The 22075-nt window shown below is 48.7% G+C and overlaps 1 protein-coding gene across 2 annotated transcripts in view; it reads right to left on the bottom strand.

Annotated features, from left to right (window-relative positions):
- MKLN1 (muskelin 1) overlaps window positions 1-22075 on the bottom strand; it is a 785750-nt gene that overhangs the window by 635394 nt on the left and 128281 nt on the right. For both annotated transcript variants that reach the window (XM_078677414.1, XM_078677419.1), the window contains exon 4: window positions 6577-6665. In XM_078677414.1, coding sequence (XP_078533540.1) covers window positions 6577-6665 — 89 coding nt within the window. The remainder of the gene's footprint in view (window positions 1-6576; window positions 6666-22075) is intronic.

Here is a 22075-nt window from a genome sequence, read left to right as displayed (position 1 = left end):
TGCGGGCGATGTAATGGCCACGAGGAACGCCGCCTTCCAGGACAGGTGCTGCAGCGAAGCCTTATGAAAAGGATCAAAAGGCTCCTTCATCAATCTGGACAGCACCACGTTGAATTCCCATGAAGGCGAAGGAAGCCGGACAGGAGGGAACACTTCCCTTCCAAAAAATCTTTGATCACAGGGATCGGGAAGAAGGAAGTCTGTGAAGGGCATTTCCTGTAGGCAGTCAGCACAGCGAGATGAACCTTAATAGAATAGACATTAAGACATTAAGGCCAGACTGCGCCAAATGAAGAAGATACGGAAGGATGACATCTTCCTTACACGTCGTCGGGTCATAGTTCTAGGACTTGCACCAGATGCAAAATCTCTTCCACTTGTAAGCATAGGAAGGAGACACGCTTGCTGACAGCGTATTGATGGAGGCTCCCAAGAACTGTATGCACTGGACCGGAGTCGGGACAGACTTGGACATGTTGATGTGCAACCCCAGCTTGTTTAAGAGAACGCACGTCTTCCGGAAGTGCGTTTGAGCTTCCGAGAAGGAGGAGGCCTTGATCAACCAATTGTCCAGGTACGGGTAGACAAACACCTTGTTCTTCCTCAGGTGTGCAGCTACCATTGCCATGCACTACGAGAAAAATCGAAGACTGTATCCATTGCAAACAATATTCAACACCCACTTGTCCGGAGTAATTTTTCTCCACTCTGCCAGAAAAAATTGAACGCTTCCCCCCACCGGAGTGGGTAACGGATGTAGGGGAAGTAACCACTCAGGGCCTAGACCCAGCCGGGCCCTTGTTCGCCGCTGCGGACTGCTGGCCTCTGCCCTTCTGGCGCTTCTGTAAGGGCCTCCGGAACTGCAGCTGCTGTTGTTGCTGTTGCTGTCCCGAAGCCTGCCCTCGCCCTCCGCCTTGCGCCCCGAACCGTCTCTGGAACGGGCGGTAGGTCTTCCTCTCCTTGGGCTTCTCCAACCAGACAGCCGTCAGGGTCTCGGCCTCCGCCTTCATGTGGGCCATTTCGTCATCCGCATGCTTGCCAAACAGGGTTTCCCCCGGGAAAGACAGGTTGGCCACCCGTTGTTGGGCCTCTGGCTTGAGGGATGTAAGGCGAAGCCAAGCGTGGCGCCGTTGGTTGACACCATGGCAATATCCATGCGCCGCCAGAAGGGACACATCAGCAGCCGCGCTTTGACACCAATAGTCCCTCATTGAGAATCTCTTGAAAGTCCTCTTTCTTCTCTCTCGAGGAAGGAGCTCAGCGAATTGCTGGAGGGATTCCCACAGGGCTCGATCATATCGCCCCAGCAAAGCCGCGGCACTTGCAGCGTTCATTGCCGTAGACGCCGTCCCACAGACCTTCCTGCCAGCCGAGTCTAACCAGCGGCTCTCCTTATCAGGAGGTACCGTGGACGACGTGGTGGTGTCATGCTGCTTCCTAGCAGCTGTCACTATGACCGAGTCCGGTGGCGGATCCATCCTGAGAAAGGCCGGGTCAGAATCCGGAGCCCAGTACTTCTTGAGGAGCCTGGATGGAGCCGCCTTCGTCACCGCTGGAGTGAGAAACAACTCCTGAGCGGGCTCTACCAATCCTGGTACTAGGGGTAGCAACGGCCGAGACAGGTGCTTTTTATGTAGCGTCTCGAAAATCACGGACGGTGTGGGCACCGTCAACGTGATGCCCAACTTAGCCGCACCCCTCAGCAGAACATCTTGGAATGAGACGATGTCGTCCACTGGCGACACCCTCGTCCCTGGGGATTCCGACAAAGTTGGCGAGTAGTCCCTGGTCCCAGAAGAGCCCGTGTGGGATCTCGATCAGCGCCTCCTGTGGCGTCGCCTTGATCTCGTCGACTACCGGCGACGACTCCGCGATCTCGCCCTCCGTCCGGAACGAGAGCGCGATTTCCTCGGCTTCGGACGCTCCGCAGGTCTTACAGGAGCAGGAGACTGTGGCCTGACCGGGACCCTCGGCTGAGGAGTCCCCTTAGGAGGCGTCGGGTACCGTGGCAGCGAAACCGACCTCGGCGGAACCGGAGGCAGTCCTTGAGGAGGTAGCAGAGGATGACCATGAGGTGGAACCAGAGGTGGAAGCGGAGGCGGAGTGGGATTCCGTGGCGGAGGTTCCTTGGGCAAGGGAAGAGGAGGGGTAGCCGATCTTGGCTTGGAAGGTGTATATACCTCGGAGTACACCTGTGACTCCCTCTTCTATTGGAGAACGTCGCCGAGGCGCCCCAGCGGACCCAGAGGGACTCCTGGCGCCAAAACTCCTTCTGCGCTTCTTTGGCGTCGAAGAACGTCATCTCAACGTCGAGGAACGCCGTTTCGACGTCGACCGGCGCCCTCGTCTCGACGTTGAGTCACTTCTGGACGACGAACGTCTCTTCCTCGACGGCAACCGTCGACTTCTCGACGTCAAACGCCTTCTTGACGGCGAACGCCATCGCCATCTCGACGTCGAACGTCTCCTCGACGCTGAACGCCTGCGAGTCTTCGACGTCCTCCTCGACGTCGAAGATCCCCTCGACGCCGACCTCCTCCTCGCCGACGGCGAGCGGCAGTGTCGCCTCGACGGCGAGCGCCGACGCCGGGCCGAACTCCTTCGACGTCGATGACTCGACGACGACGTCGATGACACCGTCAACGGCGATCTCGACGGCGGCATCGTCAGTCCCCTCGACGTCGAACGTCGACGCCGCTTCAACCCAGAGCCCTGGGGAGACGGGGAACAGACTGCTATCATCCCTCTCGACGCCGTCGTCGATGCTATCGACGTCGGCGGAGAAATAGGACGTTTGCTGGCCTTCCTGCCTCTGGGGAGCCCCCCAGAGGCCTCAGTATGGGCAGATGAAGCATGCCCAGACCCACCTTTTGTCTGCAGTCTTCTATCTTCCAGGCCTTGGAGCCTGATCTTCATCCTCTCTCTCAGGGTCCTGGTGGATAATGTCTGGCAGATGCCACACTCCTCTGGGACATGAGATGAGGGAAGGCAGACGATGCACACCTCATGTGGGTCCGACTTGGCCTTCTTCTTCGGACACTCTGGGCATTTGTCAAACAAAGCAGGCATTTTGACAAATAAAAGAGTGCACCAAGACACACACAAGGAAGAAAACACCAAAGTACTTCAATGAAAGCACTCAAATACTTGAAAAAGTGAAAAATCACCAAATAAACCCTTGAAAAGGGAGAGCTCAATGCTCCAGGGTCCTACTTGCAGGAGCCGGAAAAAAGAACTGAAAGTAAATGGGACCTGCTGTGCATTCTGGGATACTGAGAGAGTTCTGAAAAGTTCTCTTAAAGGCACAGTATCCTGTTCTGAGCCACATAATGGCAGCCTATGGGGCTTGTCTGTCCACTCCTTCCTCTCTATCATTCCAGAGGGTTTTGCTAGTAAAAAGAAGTTTTTCTATGTGGAGAAATCTGGAATGGCTGTGCTGTTTGTGGATTTTTGGTGTACTGAAGTACTGGACAGTGTAGCCTGTGGATATAGGCTGCATTATCTGTCTTTAAATTCTCTCTTAAGTGTCTGTGCAGGTCTGCATTTTTTGACAACTTAAGAGATTATTTTTGATTGCTCCGGGGTCCACGCACATGGGTGGGACTATTCTCTAGATTATGACTATACACAGAGATCCCCTACTACAGAAGAAGGTGTTAGCAACACTAACCTCTTCAGTGTGGAGGACGTAATGTTCACTTCCTCCACACTACCTCCCCAGTCCTTCCACTAAAGGCAGGAAATCTCGCTAATGGACACACCAGATGGACTCTATTTTAGAAGTCACCATCATTGATGCTAAGGAACAGTTTCCCCAACAACGTGATGCTTTTTGTTTGTGGATGAGCAGCGTGCATAGAGCAATAGCATCACCACTATTGATAGTAAAAACAGAAAGACCGGTTTGTCTTTTCCTAATTTCACTCTGTACAGTTCTCGGAGACACAGCTCAGGTCCCCGAGCACCAATATAAATTAGAGAGCTACAGTTAAAAAGATGATAATTTCCTCTTTCCAACAGTACCAATCTCTAATGGATCTGCACCCTAAAGGATTACCAAGAGGGCGATACCCAAGCAGAAATCAACATGGGTCATCCAGCACACAGGTAATCCTACGATCCTTGAAGATTTCTGAAACCTAGAGATCCAGGGAACTCAAGGGTAGTGTGGCTTTCATGTATCCCAGTACACTGTATTACCAGAATGCACTGCAGATGTCCAAAATAACCTAAAACACCCGATTTATTTTCTTTACATAGGGGATGCCTGCAACATGTTGGCTCAAGGTTGGCTAGCACCCAGGGAACCCTACCAACTATGGGAATTTCGAAAGCTTAGCGACACAGGGGAATCTACGGTGGTGTGGCTTGCGTTGATCCAAGGGCATTTCCTTAACCAGAAAGCCCAAAGAACGTACACATATGAGTCAAAACACAGTGTTTTTCCCATATTTGTGTGACTTCTAGCAAATGTTCAAATGGTCAAAGTCTTACTGCCTTGTGTTCCCACATCTCTCCTGATAGAAATGATAGCCTTCATGTGTGGGCGGACCCAATGTACATCATAGGAACGGACCAAAACTGAAACCATATCAAGACCATATTCACACTAAAATGCCTTCACACATTCCAGGTTTTCACTGGTCCTTGTCCCGAGCGATCAGTCCAGCCACAAACACAAGACAGTATCGGTAAGGGCCTTGTTAAATGGTAATAGCACAGATGAAGTTGGAACTAGTTGATGAATTTCAGGCAATAAATTGGCCAAGTTTCCAGAGTAGGCAATTGAAAGTATAGCACTTATGCTGCTCTTCGCACTACTAAAGCAAAAGAGGCACTTTTTTCCATTGGTGAAGCAGTTGTTGAGTCTGGTGCTGTAAATACATTCACTAGCATGTTTGCAAGTCTCAGTACAGCCCTTCATCAGGGTAATGAGGGCAGAATAGATAACCCACCTCCTTGTCATCATCAGTGTTGCGAGGGACATAGGTTATGCACTGGACTGCATCGGAATCGGAGCTGCAGAGGGCCTTCAATCACTCATAGTACTGATGTCGAGGGAGAGGTCTAGCCTGGAGGTCTGGCTGTACAACAAATGTGGATTCATACATAGGCCTGGTGTGGAACAACATTGGTTCAGGTCAAAGACTGGCTTTTTGATTGGATCCAGTACCAGTGCATCAGCACTGAAGGAACTGGCGTGGACCCTGGGACCTAAATTGAAGTCTGAACTGCTGCAGTTATGGGTATGGGAACAGAGGGAACTGTTGGCATTGGGCCCGCCAGTGGAAGACGTAATGGAAGCCCCTAAAGCTCAATGGGCCAGAAGACACACCAGAGGGAGCTGATGACAGCATGGCCTTCTTAAAGGGAGCTCTCTGCTTCGGGGTCGATGACAACCAGGGACCAGATGCTGGACTTGGGAGTCAGAAGACGCTGAACCCTTTGAGTGACTTCTCGCCAGAGCTCCAGTGTCAAGAAGGAGGTGGGTTCTGCACAGCTTTTGAGTGCTTGGGGTTGAGCCTTGCGTGGCTATTTTGTGTGCATTTGATGCATCCTCGACAGAAAGGAAGACTTTGGGAGGATACGGGACGTCAAGTCGGACCGACCTTGTGACCGTGATCTACTGAGGGAGCAGCCCTCTTAATATGCTTGGCGACATAATGTTTCATCTTCAGTTGCACTTAGTGTACAAATTCCAGTCATGGCTGGAGCCCAAGTACAATAGGCACACTTTCTGTGGGTCCGTGACCCACATCTGCTTCCTGCAGTCATGGTACGGCTTAAATCTTGCAGTTTTTGGGGCTCTGATTTGTCATTTCTAGAGCACTATGAAGTTACTACAGAGCCAGATGAAAGTGGAGAATTGCTGAGAGAAATCTCTGATGCAGTCTGGCGTCTCGGAATATTCCAAAGGTGAGGAATCTGCCATTAGATGTATCCATCAGAACAAATGGTATTTTGGAATCTGCTATCCAAGGAAGAAAAAAAAAAAAGGTTTCCAAACATATTGTACGCACTGATGAGAAGATACCACTTTTTGGGTTTTCAAGAAAAAAAAGTCAATCGAAGGCTTAAGAATGTGTAACATTAAGCAGAATGGCAAACACCAATTCAAAGACAAAGCATTTCCCAATAGCTGCTGGATGTTTATGTGTAGCTTCCACAGCAAAGTCTACAGTAGGTCTACAGTGCTAATGAAATGTTTTGAGTAGTGGCATATAACGCACAAATACGGTTTCGCATAAATGATTCCAAATATGCTGCAAGCAATTAAAAAAAATATGACAATAACATCGCTGATACATTTTTGACCTATACAGTTTTTAAAATTCTACTCTGGCTTTGTGGAATCAAACACAGTTGCGGATACTCAGACAGGCAGATACACACACAAAGAAACACACACACATTTTTAAAGATATTTGAGACTGAGGTATATCATACCAAAATTGATTTGACTACCTATTTGATGTTTGTTTCATCTGTATCAAGATGTCGATAAAAATAACTAGCATGAGGTTTTACGAATTATACTTTCCACTCTAAATTAAACAAAAGATGTAGCAGATTTACCTATCTTTACGAATCGGCAGGGGAACATCTGTTCATCAATTTTATGTTTCAAGGTGAATGTTTCTTTGTTGTAATCATTCTTCAAGCCGCTGAGGAAAAATAAACAAAGTTTGTCTTGTTCTTAATTGGTTAGCAGATATTCTAGGCACACATTATAACTGACCATTCTGTTTGAGAAGCTCGTCATGTTTCTACTCTACAACAAAAAAAGTATTAGTCCTTCAAAAGATAGTAATGGCAATCTCATCTTTGAAGCAGACACTGGAGAACTTAAAGAAGGTTGTAAGGTCATCCTTTTAACCACTCACTGCACACCCTTGTGCTCTCCAAAGTAAGCTGACAATCAATCATACGATAATAATGTCGAGCTCTTTTCAAGCAGCAGGTAACAAAAATAAGACAAGATGGTTGACACAGTTGTTGAGACTATCTAACCAAGGAAATTGACTATTAAGAAAAGAAAACATACTTGCATCTAACACTAGTTTTACAGCAATAGGTCTAACAAAATCTCAAATCTGTAGTGTTTGGATTAGAAATAAAATTCCCACACTGAGCAAATCATGTTTCGGTCCTCAGACCATAACAGAGAGAATGTAACCAAACATAGCGGAGTTCAATTGGATCCCCAGAACAAAGTGCATTTCAACACGATATTCAAAACAATTTGCCTTCCATTGATTTGAATCAACGAATCATCAGGAAAGAAGATCCTCACAAATCTTTGCAAAGACCCAAGTAAATAATTTTATTTCTTGTCGTTAATATGGTGCTTAGATCAGTTTATGGAACTGCCCTTCTTATATGTGAAATATGTTTACGCAAATACTACCACTAGCATGAAAAGACACAAGCTCATTATCTTCTGCCCTTTTCCACAACTATCAGACCGATTTCAAGCAGATGTTATGTCAGTTTGGTGAACAGAATCCTTCTAGCAAAGCTGCACTGGCATTGCCGGGCTTTTGATGTCCTCACACAATTGATCAGAGGGTGATGGAGAGTCACTGAGTAAACTGGCTCTAATTAGATCATAGGCTGAAACAATGACACATCCGTGGCATTTCCAAGATTGTGCCAAGAAACAAGGATGCCTCACTGAGCTAATCTCTTTTGCATCTACATGAGAAATTAATTTGGGACTAATCGCTGATGCACTGTGTACATGAAAAGGTATTTTAATGTGGACCTCCACCAGGTCATTTGCACAGTCCAGCCTCACAGCTTCCATCACCCAAGACGTGCACATCACATTTTCGTAGCTTACTTGGTACCTTTCTCTTTGGTACCAGCTTGGTCTGTTTCTCTGATCCTTGCATATGCATCTTTTACACCTTTGTTGCTTACTTTTTCCATTATTTTACTAATTTACAGTGTTCTGCATTGCTTATTTTAAGCCTTGACAGCTGTGTACCTTTAGTTTATATTAATTGTTAATTTCATGCTGGCTATGTTATAACTTCATCGAAATTCTAAAATGTTTTCACCGAGAGGACACTATCTACAACTTCTGTTTCAGCTTGCCTGCCACTTTCACACTAGATTAATATCACTTAGCTATTAGATTTACTCACACACACACTTGTAGATATTTCTAACAGGGGTCCAGAAGATTACAGAGGTAGTCTAGTTGCCTGGACAATTTTGAGACTATCTTGTTGTTAACATTTTTGTATCAGAGAAACCTGTGTACTGTTGGAGAATGTGGGATTGCTTATCCTTATGAAGGATCCCTTCGGGAGAATTTGGCACCTTCAGCTAAGTGCACAGCTACTGAATATTGCCAGTTATAGTCCAGCAGCTTATAACATGACAATTCCTCACCAGGTTATTATCCAACGCCCCTGCCGAAATGGCATCCTACCAATTTAAAATTCAGGCTCGAGTCACCCATTTCCCAGAGAAAAGGCTTACCAGACTCTGCACCACCTATGTTAGTAATTCTATGATCCCTGCAAGCTTCAATCTGCCACAAAACCTTACAGTGCTTCTTGGGAAATTGAGTTGGGACACCTCATATCGTTCTTGTTCTCCATGAATTGTAATGATGAGAAAATAATGTTCAGTGGCTGACACAAATGCAAGTTGATTTGTTTTATTTTGTTGCAAAGCGTAGTTTGTCCGATGGCCTGACTTCTTCTTTAAATGAAAAAGTGCACTACTGAATTCAGCATTTCCTCCTTTTCATAGCAAGGCCATTTGAAAAAGGTTTTGCTACCCAGGTTCAACTCTCCAGGTGATGCCTAGTAGAAACGTCAAAGCTTGCCTCCTGGGAATTGCTACAGGACAGCTTTGAACACGAGATGTCATTAGTGGCAAAGGCGTAGCGCTGAAAGAAAATGACATTCAACACCCCTAGCCGGAAAGACAAGGATCTGAAACAAGAGAAATGAGGAGAAACATACAAAAGCTATACGCTGCAGCCAGTTTAAGAAGGGGAGTGGAGGAAATGCCTGGTTCACAACTTAGGTCTATAAACGACTGACTGAACGCTCCTGTAATTTACATTCTGCTTTGCTCTCAACTGCAATATAATAAAGCACCTCAGAAATGATTCTTGTGCTATATTTTAGACTCATTTTTAAATGCCTTGATTGTCCTAAAAACTATTAACTAACATTGTGCTGTCCAACCCAGTAATGCATAGATAGGTACACATTGCTAAATAAATCTGCCTCTAGGTTTATCAGTCAGCAATCAAATCTTAAAAAGAGAACATTTTGCAGCAGCGCAATTTACAGCCGCAATTTGTCGGATCAGCTACACAACATACACTTCTTTTTTTTATTTTTTATTCTGTTTATTAGTTTTTAAACATAGAAAACATTAAAGGGAGAAAAAGAAACAGAGGCCTACATGGAATGGAGCTTCGAGTCAGGAAAATCACAATGGCAGACAAATACAGTGGTGTATACTTCAATTCGCAAGCGTAAGCAACAATAACATTTCGTCATCAGGGTAGGTACATTGCATGGTAATAAGGCACATTATCAAAAGGTAAACATGCACATTGCGGGTTGAGCTAGAGATTCCCATAGGGGGTGAAAGCGTACCGTGAGTAATTGCAGATGTAGTGTGGGCTGACAGCCACCCTCAGTAGGGTGTGTTACCTGATGGGACATATATTAAGGCATGGGGCCGATGCACAATTGTAGACGAACCCTAGTGGGGCATTCATTGGTAGGCGATACCAGGCATTCTCTAGCATCAGTGGGAGTACAGGCGTCTCCCCACCCTGGGCTGTCCTCCTCATCTGTCTGGGCTAGCAAATAGATGACTAAAGGACCCCATATGTCCTTAGGTTGACTTGCATTCGGTAATAGTTCAGTGAAAGTTACGTGTTGTTCCTGACTATCTGTCATGTCAGCTAGCCACTCCTTGAATTTAGGGGCTCTGCCATGCCCCCAGCGACACGCTATGCTCCGCTTTGCCAAGAGCAATGCAATATCTAAAAATTTCCTGCAGGATTTAGGGATATGCGGCGTGTAGCCGAGAAGCATAAGCAGTGGGTCAAGAGACATGGACTCCCCTGTCATAGCCACCAGGGCATCATGCACCTGTTGCCAATAGAGGCGAATAAGAGGGCACTCCCAAGCAAGATGCAGGAAGCCTGCGTGTTCTGCGCGGCAACGCTCGCATCTGTCATTATCGGTCAGTCGGAACTTATGTTTCTTAACCGGGGTGCAGTATAGCCGTTGTAGGAACTTATAATGTATTATTTTAAGTCTACTGCTGCCCGATATTTGAGCCGTGAGGGCACAGCAATATTGCCATTGTTCATCGCTGAGTTCAATCGCTAAGTCTGCGTCCCAGTGTAGTCGGGCCCTGGTTCCAGACTCTGGGATATTCGCCCTGAGATGTCGATACAACCCAGATACTAGGTGCGAGCCGTCTTGTGAGCAGAGCATGTAGTGCAATGGAGGTGTGTTTTCAGGTTCACTAGGGAATTCAGGTAGGATGTCCTTCATCCCTTGGCGTAAGCGCAGATAGTAGAATACATCAAGTGGAGTGCGGGCATGGGAGGAAAAGAATAGCTCAGCAGTCTTGAACATCCCGTTTGAAAAGAGGTCGCTCCAACAGGTGACCTTTACTCGGTCGCAAAGTAGCTGAAAGCCTCGTTCCTGTAGGAGTGCAAGGTTAGGATGATATGTCAGTGGCAACTTTGAGGAGTACAGTAGGCGGCTAGAGAGTCGCTTAGCTATGCGACGCCAGGCATCCAGAGTGCATGAGACGGAGGTAAGCGGTGTCATAATAGATGATTCCGGGCAATGGAGCAGTCCATTGAGTGGGAGGGGATGAACAATCCAGTCCTCCACTGCCAATTGTGGCATGAAGGGGGTGGGAACCATCCAATGATAAGCATAATGTGCTTGCGCGCTGAGGTAGTAGGCCTCAAAGTCAGGGACATCGAAGCCTCCTTTGTCGTATGGCTGTGTCAGTATGGACCATTTAAGCCTCGAAGTCTTTCCCCCCCAGAACAAGCGACACAGCTCCGACTTTAATGTTTTTAAAAAAAAGGCACCTGGATAGTAAGGTATGTTGAGAAAGAGGTAAACGAATCGAGGTAGGACAATCATTTTGATGAGGGACGCTCTGCCAGCCATGGAGAGCGGGAGAGCAATCCAGCGGTCCACCGACGAGGTAAGTTTCGTGATTGCCACGCCATAGTTGGAGCGTAGCGTTTCATCTTTGTCGCGCGAGATCTGTATCCCGAGATATCGTAATTCCGACCTGAACCACTCAAGGGGGTAATCGAGGGGAAAGTCGGTAACTGCATCCGTGGATACAATTGTGACTTGGCCCAGTTTATGTGCACTCCAGACATCCTGCCGAACAAGACAAACTCTCTAAGTTGAGGTTCAAGGCTGGATGTTTGACAAAGAGTGTCATATCATCGGCGTATAGGGACACATCAATCTGGCGTTGGAAACATCGGATCGCACCATCGCGATGCAGCTGTCGGAGCCTGCAGGCAAGGGGCTCCACATCGATCGCGAATAGGAGTGGGGCTAGTGGGTACCCCTGGCGGGTACCCCTTGTGATGGTAATGGAGTGTGAAAGGCGACCATTGATGAGGACCTTCTCCGTAGGCTGCGTATAGAGCAGCTGGACCCATGAAATAAACAACTTGGGAAATCCCATGCTCGCTAGGACAGTGAAAAGATAAGGCCATTCGACCGAGTCGAAGGCCTTGGTGGCATCGAGGAAAACCGCTGCCACTGGGAGGTCAGGGTGCACCGTGCGGAGTAAGGAAAACAAAGTACGTAGATTGTGAGAAGTGGAGCGACCCGAGACAAATCCAGATTGATCAGGTAGGACAATTCTGGTCATTAAAAGGGATAATCTGGTTGCCAGTATCTTCGCAAGTATTTTGACATCGCAGTTTAAGAGGGAAAGCGGGCGGTAGGAGTCGCAGGAGCTGGGGGTTTTGCCGGGTTTCAGGAGCGAGGTGATAACGACCTCTCGCATGGAACAGGGAAGGACACCATCAGCCAGCGATTCCTCAAAGACCTCGCGTAGAACAGGGGCCATGATATCAATGTACGTTTTATAAAATTCAGCCGGGATCCCGTCCAGTCCGGGCGCCTTCCCATTTTTGAGGGACATAATGGCCTCACGGACCTCATTCAATTCAAAAGGGGCAGCTAGGAAGGCCCTATCGCCGTCACTAAGCCAGCAAAGGGCTACGTCACCTAAGAAGTCACTATAAGGTACATCGGCAGTCGTGGCTGTGGTATAAAGCATACTGTAATGAGTGACGAAGGCAGAGAGTATATCGTCCGTATCTCTAACAGTGTGTCCCTGGTCATCTGCGAGCTCTAAAATCGTGTTGTGATCATGCGGGGTGCGTGTCATCACAGCTAGTGCCCTACCAGGTCTGTCCCCCTCGCAGTATTTCCTAGCCTGCCAGTGCTTCCCCCTGAATTTTGCTTCCCTATCGGCTTCTTCTTCTGTCAGCTTATCTCTGAACTCTGCGTGGATAGTGGCACTGTCATCCTCCACTATTCGGGTTTCTAAGGCCCTTAGCTCGCCATCGAGCGTGCTGATAGTGTGTTGAATGTCCCGAAGGACCCCAAAGCTTTTGGACAGGCAATATCCCCTGATCGTGACTTTAAATGCCTCCCATATACACTCGACCGAATCTACAGACCCCTTGTTTCTAGGGAAGAAAGCAGCTATTTCCTCTCCGAGTTCTGTGCGAAACACAGCGTCCAGTAGGGCAGAAGGTTGTAACCGCCAGCGCGGCCTAGGGGTGTCCCAACCTGGCACTCGTATGCGCATCAGGACAGGGCTGTGATCGGAATATGTCCTCGGTAAGTGTTGTATTTTTTCCACTCCTGTAGATAATTCCCTGGTCGTAAGGAAGTAATCGAGTCGTGCCCACGTGCCTGTCTGTGAGGTGAAATGTGTGCCCTCCCTCCGAGAGTGATGTAAAGACCTCCATATGTCCACCAACCCTCCCTCCAGAATCACATCTCCCAGTGTTTCCCTGGATCTGGGCTTGTAATGCATCACTCCATCTGCTCTATCTAGGTGCGGTTGCAGAACTAAGTTAAAGTCGCCCCCCCCAAGTAACGTGTCGGGACCCTACATCTACAATTTTACCCCAAAGTGCAGTGAAAAAGGAGGGCATATCAATGTTAGGTGCATAGCAGTTAGCTAAAGTGACAGTATCGCGGCCCAGCCGCCCCCACAGCAGGGCGAAGCGCCCCTCCTTATCTATTAATTCGCCATACATTTGGAATGGTACAGTGCGTCTAATGAGGATTGCAGCCCCCCTCGCATAGGTAGAGTAGGAGGAAAATACACGGGTGCTAGCCCATTTACTGGCAAAGGCAACTCGCGTTTGCGGAGATAAATGGGTTTCCTGTAACATGACAATATGAACTTGATGGCGGTTTAAATAAGCAAGCACATTCCGACATTTTTTAGCATTATTGAGCCCTCTGATACTCCACGACATGCAGTTCAATTGTGTAGTGTATTGGTTCTCAGATCAGCCATAGTCTGTGACATAGCATACCCTTGATGCCCACCCCCACGAATGAAGCAACACCTTCCCAAAGCAAATGATACAGTTTGTCATAACTCTCCGTCACTCTTCTGTCCGTTCCATGCATCAAACTTCCCTTCCCAACAGAACTCAACCCCCCTCCCACCACTGCATCCCAATCATGACAGCAGCCGCCCATCCTTCCCTCAGCCCCCTCCTCCCCCCACAACGTCCACAACTTAGTGACATGAATGGGGTATACCCGTGGGGGAAACATCGAGGGCACACAGCCACTTCTCCCTCCGGTGACCTCCAAAACTGTACCGCCCTCGGTGGAGGCCAGGACAGGAGTTGTGGTCCCTGGAATACGTTACCACTGAAGTTTTCATGTAGTCCCATTCTGTATCATTGTGTCCGAGCCCTCTGAGATTGCGTAGTATGGGCAGAGCCCATCAGTACAGGAGCATGGCAGACCGGATCACACAGGCATCCACTGATCAGTGCTCATCGGCTGCCGCGCCTGGATTATCTTCGGGGTCCGCTTCAGCATCCCGGCCATTCCTCCGTGCCTTGCGGATCGTCTTTAAGAAGTCCTCTGCCTTTTGCGGATTCGTAAAAAAACGATGTTTTCCCTGGTGTGTCACCCGTAGCTTCGCCTGGTAGAGTAGGGCATATTCGAGCTGGGCTTCCCGTAGTTTCTTTTTTACCGCGATGAATTTGCGTCTCTCCTCCTGTACCATTGGAGTGAAGTCAGGATAAATGGAAAATGCAATTCCGTTATAGTGAAGATTCGGTTGTGTCCGAGCTGCCCTTAAGGCTACATCGCGGTCGCGATAATTCAACAATCGAGCGATGATCGGCCTGGGCGGCAGGTCGGGTTTGGGGACGGGGGCCAGGGATCTGTGCGCCCGCTCGACGATGAATTGTGGAGAGAATGCATCTTCTCCCACCGACCCCTTGAGGAGCTTTTCCACATATAGTTCCATCTTGCCCGTGTCTGTGGACTCCGGAATTCCCGTGACGCGGATGTTGTTGCGTCGACTACGGGCTTCCAAGTCCTCGTTCTTGGCTGCTATGATTCGTAGGAGGTTATCCATACGGGCAAGTTGTGAGGTATGGGAAGCGGTGAGGTCGTCATTGTCAGAGATCCGTTGTTATGTTATGTTATGTTATGTTATTTATGTTTTTAATATAGCGCAACGGATACTCAAAAAGAGTGTCCCGGCGCTTTGGGTAAGGGGAACAAATTCAGAATAACATAACGCAATTAAAAAGAACACAAAAAGACAACACATACACAGAGAAACAAGAACGAGAAGCTAGTGAGGCCTACTGGGTGAACAGCCAGGTTTTAAGACCTCTCCTGAAGTCCAAAAGACTAGTCGCTCCCCGAAGTGAGAGTGGAAGCGCGTTCCACATCTGTGGGGCTAGCAGACTGAAAGAACGGCCGCCCCGGCGAGCTCTCTTAATGCGAGGGACGGCCGCCATAAGCAGCGATTCAGACCGCAGAGAGCGGCCCGGATGGTAAAAGACCACTCTCTTCTGGAGATGTTTAGCTCCTACTGCGTGGAGTGCCTTATAGGCCAATATCATGGCCTTAAAAGCGATCCGTTTACGGATCGGGAGCCAATGCAAAGTCCTAATTAACCCAGAAGCACTGGCGCGTCTGTTTAGACCGAAAATGGCCCTGGCCGCCGCATTCTGCGCGACCTGAAGCCGCTGCAGCAGGTACTCAGGTAGGCCCAGGTAGAGAATGTTGGCATAATCCAACCTGGAGCCTATCAGGGCCTGCACTGTCAGCCTCCTATGCTCCTCCGACAAAAGAGGCAGGAACCTCCGCAGCATTTTTAATAGGCCGAAGCAGGTGCCGGTCACCCCAAAAATCTGGGCTTTCATTGACAGTCCCCCATCCATCTTAACCCCCAAGTTCTTAGCCACAGGGGAAGAGCCGGACGGAGGGAACATGTCAATGGGCCACCAGGCCTGCCAGCTAGGCTCCGCATCGCACCCGAAAAAGAGTACCTCGGACTTATCGGAGTTGCACTTGAGGCTGTGCAGTTGGAACCATGAAAACACAGCCCCAAGGCAACTCCGGATACTCTCCCCGTCTAAGTCAGCCCCTCTCTCGCAAGAGAAGAGGAGCTGGGTGTCGTCGGCATATGACACGATCCGGACACCGAAAGACTCCACGACCGCCGCCAAGGGGGACAGAAAGATATTAAAGAGGGTCGGGCTCAAAATAGAGCCCTGAGGGACCCCGACTCCCAATGGCGGCATCACAGCGGTGTCAGGCGGCGTCCAGATCGTTTGCCGGCGGTCGGCAAGAAAGGATGAAAACCATTTGAGCACCGTCCCCCGCAGGCCAATCTCATAGAGTCTTGCGAGAAGGCCATCATGGGGGACGGTGTCAAAAGCCGCCGACAAATCCAGCAACACCAACATGACTTTGCCCCCGGTATCCAACACTCCCTTGATGGTTTCAGAAACCTCAAGGAGCGCGGTTTCGGTACTACGATTAGTGCGGAAGCCAGACTGGGAGTCGTGCAAGATCTCATGAGACTCCAGGAAATTGGAGAGCACCGACTGGACGTGCTTCTCCAGGATTTTAACGAGGGCCGGCAACAGCGAAATCGGTCTATGATTGGCTGGGACCTTCGGGTCGAGCCCCGGTTTTTTTAGCAGCGGGATGACCATCGCCTGCTTCCATCCTGGCGGAACCACTCCCTGACTCAACGAAAGATTGAGAAGAGGGTTCGCCAGTGGGTTAACCACCTCCGCCAACTTACCCAAAAGCTTAGCTGGGCATGGGTCAAGTGGCGACCCCGATTTTAAATTGCCCATAAGTGCTAAGGAGGCAGAGGCCGGCAGAGATGGAAACTCGGCCAAAACGGCGCCCTGCCAAGCGGGAGAGGGAAGGCCAGCCGCGGAAATAGACGATGTTTCCTCAGGCGCTCCCGATGGAAAAGAATCCTGAATAAGCTTTATCTTGGCCGTAAAAAAACAGGCAAGGTCCGCCGCCCAGGACTCTAGGGGCACCTCTTCCGACGTGACGGTCCGGGGAGAAGTAAATTCTCTCACAATAGTAAAGATTTCCTTACTAGAGTTCGATGCTGCGTCGATTCTGTCCGCAAGATAAATTTTCTTTGCAAGGCGGATATCCCGATGGTAGTCATTCACCACGCGTTTGTAGGCAGACCTGTCCACAATGTCATAGTGTGCCCGCCAGGCCCTTTCAGCAACCTTGCACTGCTGCCACGTAGCCCGCAGTGCTGCAGTAAACCAAGGGGCCGAGACCCGCTTAGATGTTAAGCGGGGAGGCAACACCGGGGCCAGATCATCAAGCCTATCCGCAAGCCACTCCTGCAGGGACTCCAGGTCTCTCTCGAGGTCTCCGACAAGCGGGCAGGGGTGATCCACAGCGGCCTGAGCCAACATCTCAGGGGTCACTCGATTGAACGCTCTGGCAGCACCAGCCCGTTGCTGAGGGGCAGGTACGGACGATCTAACACTGCCAGTGATAGATGTTCCGTTGTCGTGATCCGCTCCTCGTGTTGATCGACCTGGTGTACTAGAGCGTCCATCCTGGAGGACATCTTGTCTACTTTCTCCACCACCGTGGCAAAGTACTGCCTCATTTCTTGATGCAGGTCCAGCTCCCTGGAGGGAGTAGCAGTAGGTGGAGGAGAAGCGGAACTAGGACCCGGCTCGGTGGGAGTTGTCCTCGTCCCTCTTTTTGCACTGTCGAAGTTGATTTTGGTCTGGCGGTTCTCAGGGCGCACCATCTTGTCACCGCGCCTTTCACCCCACGTCACTACTAGGTCCGCCGTATCTAGTAAAGGCGCCTCCCAGCCAGGTAGGGCACCGCGTCGCAATTTGATCTACTGCACGCCGGACTCCTTTTATGTGTCACGCCGGGTGTCCCCTAACGGCGGGGGAGATCTTCACTATTTCAGGCAAATACACAATGTAATACGTCCACCCCAGCAGTAAATAGCAGACTAACGGCAGCAAGCAGAGGTCACCTGCGAAGTATTGTCAAAAGTATGCAGCTTTCGTTGGCACCTGGAGTGGGCGATTCTCATACAGCTTACCGCCAGCTGCAACACGCATAGGCAATACCTTAGATGAGACGTAGGACTGTAGAGGCAGGCAGCAACATGCAGGTTAATCTGTGGTGGGCTCAGTCTCCACTTGGGGACAGGGATGCGGCCTATAGGATCGCAAGCCGCAAGCTCCAAGCTCAGGCAGCCAGGTAGAGGCAGGGCACCAGGGAGGTACAGCACCCCGCGGTGTCCTCTCAGCTCTCCCGTCCGTCCTCAGCTATGCAGGCCAAGGATAGTGCATGCGCCCCAGTGGAGGCGCAGCGAACCGAAGGGCGACGGGCGCAGGCTCGGCCTCCCCACCCACCACTCGGCAGGGCACCAAGTCGCGGCCGTAGGAAAGGACGAGCGCCCTCCGCCACTCCCCCGCCGCCAGCCGCGATAACACCAGGGGCACCGGCGGATGTCTGTTCCCACGCAGAGGCGTCAGGGGTCCGAGCAGTCGAGTCGGCCTCCCTCCAGGCGGCCGCAGCTCAACGCGCCCCGCGCGGGGCTCAACAGCAGTCTCCTCGTCAGGCCGTAGAAACTGCCCTAGTCAGTCGGTAGCAGCAAATATGCAGCGGGCAGGAGAGTGGTATCGACGTCAGGGAGCCAGGTTCATTGGGCCGATAATTGGGCCAGGGGACAGGGTCACTTCGGGCGCTGTAGTCGTGCGGCGCAGGAGAGGCCCGCCGCCTCGTGGTAAGCACCGGTCTCGCGTGCCGGCCCGCAGCCGGCCTTCTCACCTCGCGAGCTCCAAGGACACCACCGGCCAAATCCTCAGGTCCGATCTCTCCGCACCAGGCGCCGTTAGAGTTCCGAGGATCGGGTCGATTGTAGAGGGTCCTCCCATGCTCCGATTAGGCTACGTTAGTGGGACACTACTCCTCAGTAGTACAGGATAATAGCAGGATTATTGTTCCAGGGAACGGGAGCCACGTAACTAGGCAGCCATTCCGTGTGTGCGCCCTCTAGCGCCCCCCTACACAACATACACTTATGTGAAGTATGAGTCACCCGTTGTAAATCGTAAAGTTTTAATGAGCAGCCGCAGGTTACAGCAGTCAACCTGTTTCTTAACGCAGCTCAATTTACTCATATTTCAAGCTAAAACATTACGCAGTGGAATATAGAAAAGGAACGAATTATAGCGGAAGAAGGTTTAAAGAGAATGTTAAAAAGTAGAATGCATATTGACACTACAGTCAACCCCTCTCCCTCATTTAACCAAACAAACTAAAATGAACCAGAACCTGCAACATAACAAATATACAAAAGGCATTAAAATGATAGACAAATCCTTAGAGAAGTGCACTACATGTGCTCAGCGCATGTAAATTAAACGCTACTAGTGGGTCTGCAGCACTGATTGTGCCACCGTAACCATGTCTGAACCCTGCCACTGCAGAGCTTGTGAGTGTGCAGGTTACTGCCAATTCGACTTGCCAAGTAACGTTGGGACTGATATTTGCTAAGCAAAATATTGCGTAGAGGTGGGGTTCAGGGGAGTCACCTAAATTGCAAGAGTGGTGTAAAGACATGGATGAAGCTATGGTGGCGGAGAGTGCAGTATATGCACATAGACGATGTCCTCAAAAATGGGGTGGAGCTTGGAACAAATTCAGAGGATATATATGTGAACCACTAAGCATGGAGACTGATTAGGTGTTCGATTAAAGGGAGCGGGGGGGGGGACCGGAATTGATGTAATGTTTGTGGGATCGTACCTATTGTCATGGGTAGGACTGATGTAAGTGATGTCGCAGTTAAATGTGCCAAGGGATGATGAAAAATCTGTAACCTGCGTGAGTTTATATTGCCCTAAGTTTCCAATAAAAAAAAACTTTAAAAAAAAAATACTTGCCAGCCTTACACTCCCCTTTTATTACATAAAAGCCACTTCTAAGGAAGGCCCTAGGTAACCCAAAGGGCAGAGGGCTATGCAAGTGAAAGGCAGGTCAGGTACTTCTGTGTTTTAAATGTCCTGGTAGTGACAAACCGCTTAAGTTGTTATTCACTGCTGTGAGGCCTACTCCTCTCATAAGCTAGAATTGGGACTTCCTTAAAATATCTTTCAGCTGTAATTCCTAATAAAAAAGGAGCATCTTCTTCATGTTTCTAATCTTCGGAATGGTAATGATAAATCTTCTTTACTGGTAAAGTTGGATTTACCATTACTATTTTAGAAATGCCACTTTTAGAAAGTGGACATTTCTCTGCTAATGCTGCTGTGTGTGCCCCCCTTGGTAATAAAGAGGGCCATGAAGAGGGCAAAAAACAATCACAGAGAAGCCCTGTTGGAACCCAAGACTAAATAGGATGAGGACCCTATCACATGCGTCAATACAGTTATACCCAAGTCTAATCAGATTAAGAAAAGAATATGCGAACATTGGTGTATTCTTCAATCAGGATACTTGGATATTCCTACGCTATGTTTTGCTTTCAAATGTACTAGTTAGCTTCATGACCTTCTGGTACATAGTAGACCACGTACCAAGACCAAACAGGAACAGAGAACGTTATGGAACCTGCTACCAGTCTCTGGTCATTTTCTGTGTGGCTTATGTGACGTCTGCAATCTGACTGAATCCTCAAAAGAAATACACCTGGATGATGGCCGCACTTGGGACTCCAAAAACCCATACAAACCGCAATACAAAAAATTGCATTTATTTGATCCATTGCCCATACATTCCCACTGCAATGAAACGCACGGATGCAAGGCTATCAAGAAATAAAGAAAAAAAAGAGAAGAACAAGAATCTCAGCATTGTTGTGCGATTTTAAGACAATTAAGATTTATAATTAGAATTGTGTAATGCGTGAGCCTTGAATTGTGTTAATTGTTGTTTTAATCCCTTGGATTGATTATTCGGAGGAGTGGGGTGTACCTACCCTTCAAGAGCACCACACGAATTGAGAATAAAAGATATAAAGTGGTGTAATCCATGCACAGCGCCAGAAGACTCGTATACCCACAACAGTAGTAATTGCCCATGCCAACTTGGACACATTGGCATGACCTGTGAAGATACGAATTACCGAACACCGCAGCAATATCCACTGCCAACGAGGCTCTACAAAAATGATTTCCCATTTTGTGGAAATACACCACACACTGGATGACCTTAACTGGACCATCCTGGAGGCCAACAATCAGTGGAACAGAACAAAACAACACTTCTCCAGAAAGAACAGAATGTGATTTGATTAAATGATGAGATCCAGAGGAATGAGGAAGACAACCAGTAATTAATTCACTTCGACCTAGGGAAACCACATTGAAGGACTGCCAATCTGTGGTTGGAGGAAATCAGATTTTAGCAATGCACTTATTCTGGAGGCTGCATACATCCTCACCACACTCCTTCAATAGCACTGTCCCTTGTCCTGAGGAGGGCCTTCTTCTGGCAGTGTGTGTCCACTAACACATACACTCATAACCCTTAGGATCAAGACATTGAGTTAACAGAAGGAAATGGAATGCTCCTATGATAGCAGAAGGGGTGGTTTTGGACTGTCTGACTCCACATACACCACTTTACATGCACACATCTAGGACTGCTCAGTCATTCTGAAGTTTGTTCACTATGTTTATCTTTTTTCTACAATACGCCCTACTATCACCAGGGGGCCAATTGGCTGCACTGATTAATTATAGCTGGTTACGCATTAGACACAGCAGACCAGCAATATACATCAGCCTTTCCTACAAAACTAACCAACCACCCACCGCATTCCAAACCTACAGGCTGGCAGTGGAGGGTAGGTCTTGGGCACAGCTCCCGCAAGGACCACGTGAGTGTACCTGTATATTGTGTTTGCAATATGCTACATTGAAATGCCATTTTCTCACTTTGTTTCAACAAATGTTTTGCACTGTGCTGACTCACTGGTACTTGTTGGCTTGTACCAGTTTTTTTCTGCAGCTAAGTCGCAGACCTCTGCCTCACCTAAGGGGCATTTCTCCCTTGAATTTTGGGTAAGTCAATCCCCTCTTCTCTTCCCTTGTCTTGCCATATTCCCTTAAGAAGTGTGAGTTCACCATTTAGTTTATCAGTTGATTAACACATTTTTATCTACCACAACATTGAAAAGAAAATTTATAATTATTAATGTTCGGAGCACATAGCTTGTCACCAAAGAGTGATTGTGGATGTACCTGGTGCATACTTGTCCATGCCTAAGAAATCTTTCTTATGTAATCGCAGTATACCACACAGAGAGCGCTACACTTGATTTGCTGTGAACTAGACTGTGTCAGTTGTACCTTGGTCTGACGATAGTTCCCTCATGGCACCATGTTTTCCTTTTCTTTTATTCCTAGGTGGAATCAGCCCCACTGCATCAATGCAAGTGCAGTATTTGCTACTTGAGTGGGTATCCAGTACTTTGAAATGCCATTTGACCCATCTGGCAGTTA

The sequence above is a fragment of the Lissotriton helveticus genome, chromosome 1_1, assembly GCF_964261635.1.
Source record: "Lissotriton helveticus chromosome 1_1, aLisHel1.1, whole genome shotgun sequence".
NCBI classification, from domain to species: domain Eukaryota; kingdom Metazoa; phylum Chordata; class Amphibia; order Caudata; family Salamandridae; genus Lissotriton; species Lissotriton helveticus.
The sequence above is the reverse complement of the archived record's forward strand: the minus strand, read 5'-3'. Positions and strand labels throughout refer to the sequence as shown.